Genomic DNA, 1,687 nt, shown 5'->3' with positions numbered 1-1,687 from the left:
AATACTCCGATTGGGGCTCCCTCTATTGGTGGACGATGACGATGACGAAATTGACGAGGGAGTCGCTGGTGAACCATGAGACTTATGTTTTCGAGGCATGCCGTGAGAATGCCGATAACACCAACTGTCTGAGATTCCTCTTATCACCCTCGTGTTTCATCAATTCCACCACCACTGCAACGCCACAGGATTAATGGAGCCAAGCTCGTCAATGGAAAGTAGTAGACTACAACTGGATTGCTCCAGTTTAGTGTATCGAGAAAAAATCGGTTAACTGCCGACAACTAGTGCGAACCTCTGAAGTAGTACAAGAAGCTCCACGACAGTCACGGGCAAAAACTAGCGACTTTATTGCTGATTCCCTTTGTCGGGGAGATTGAGCATCTGTAAATATATCTCACCACGATTAGAATCATTGATTCCTACCTTCTGCAGTTCGCCACTATTCTTCAAAGCGACCGTCTCACTGCCTCCACCAATACATTTCCCATCAATAAAAACTCTTGGTACCTGTGGGACCACACGGACTGGTGACTTCCACTAGAAACTGAAGACCCACCGTTCTAGCACCAGTAATCTCATTGAGATAATCCTGTATAGCAGCACAGTCCGAGCGACCATCCAACTCCACCACCTTGTATTCAGCCCCTGCATCAAGTGTTGTCGGCGTTCACTAGCAGACGTCCCGTTACTACCGATGCTATTCAAGGCGGACTTAGCCTTCTTGCAGTGTGGGCAATAGCTTTTGCTAAAGACCATCACCTTATTATCCGCAATTTCGCCATCAACAAACTTCTTTACTTGCTCTATATCGACTGGAGGATTAGATGATAGACAGCTACCCATGCCTATTGGTAATGCAGCTATACGGCCGGTACTACCAAACTAACTCAAGTCAATCGTCCCCTTCAAATAACAGAACTCTCCTCTCAAAGATACCCTGGGAGCATTTTTAGCAAACGAAGGGGTATCTCTGGTCCACTAACAGTTTGATATGAATCAAGCTTGGATTAATTTCTTCAACTCCCCGCTCTTGACCTTGGCTACAGTGTCATCACCTCCACCAATGAACTTGCGGTTCACGAATACACGTGGGACCTGTCGAAAGAAGCATCAATCACAAGCCCTCGGATTGAGAACAGTGGGCCCTACACTACGAGCACCAGTGAGCTGGCCTAAGTAGTCTTGAATGTCCGAGCAGTCGTCACGTTGATCGAGTTCGATAACTTTGGGATTGGCGTTGATTGAAGCAAGAGCCCCTTTCGCCTTCGTGCAATAGGGACAATACGACTTGCCGAAAAGCACGACCTTGTTGGAGGCAATCTCGTTATCAACGAAGCTCTTGACTGACATCTCACGTATAAGAAGCTTTAACAAACTACGGAGGGAAAAATGGTGATTAAGGAAAAGTGAACTAAGTGATGAAATCAATTTATGTTATCTTCTTGACACCGATCCTGAGCTACTCCACAGTTGAGACATCTCAAAGGAGTTCCTGCCGGAAAATATACATAATCGTTGCGGACCGCAACATGCGGTTCACAACGGGCGATAATATCTCATCCCACCAAGCTTGCTATTGGGATGAGTGTAGGTAGCTGAGCTCAGGCGAGATATCGTGGAATACTTTGTACTAACCAACACACAAAACGCTCGTCACATTTGGCCAAGAAGGGCAGGCCTGTAT

General features: G+C 46.5%; 2 protein-coding genes across 2 annotated transcripts; both read right to left on the bottom strand.

The window, feature by feature from the left end:
• Positions 1–348: 348 nt before the first annotated feature.
• Pmar_PMAR000283 (glutaredoxin, putative) lies at positions 349–846 on the bottom strand (the record flags this gene model as incomplete). Its single annotated transcript, XM_002777437.1, has 4 exons — positions 349–384; positions 427–510; positions 560–648; positions 696–846. The coding sequence occupies 4 exons, from the start codon at positions 844–846 to the stop codon at positions 349–351; spliced, it is 360 nt and encodes a 119-aa protein (XP_002777483.1).
• A 153-nt stretch (positions 847–999) lies between these two features.
• On the bottom strand, positions 1,000–1,353 carry Pmar_PMAR000282 (glutaredoxin, putative; the record flags this gene model as incomplete). The annotated part of the gene is made up of 2 exons (XM_002777436.1): positions 1,000–1,098; positions 1,153–1,353. 2 exons carry the CDS (start codon positions 1,351–1,353, stop codon positions 1,000–1,002), a joined length of 300 nt encoding a protein of 99 aa, XP_002777482.1.
• Positions 1,354–1,687: the final 334 nt, after the last annotated feature.

This window comes from Perkinsus marinus (assembly GCF_000006405.1).
Source record: "Perkinsus marinus ATCC 50983 genomic scaffold scf_1104296951768, whole genome shotgun sequence".
NCBI lineage: Eukaryota > Perkinsozoa > Perkinsida > Perkinsidae > Perkinsus > Perkinsus marinus.
The sequence above is the reverse complement of the archived record's forward strand: the minus strand, read 5'-3'. Positions and strand labels throughout refer to the sequence as shown.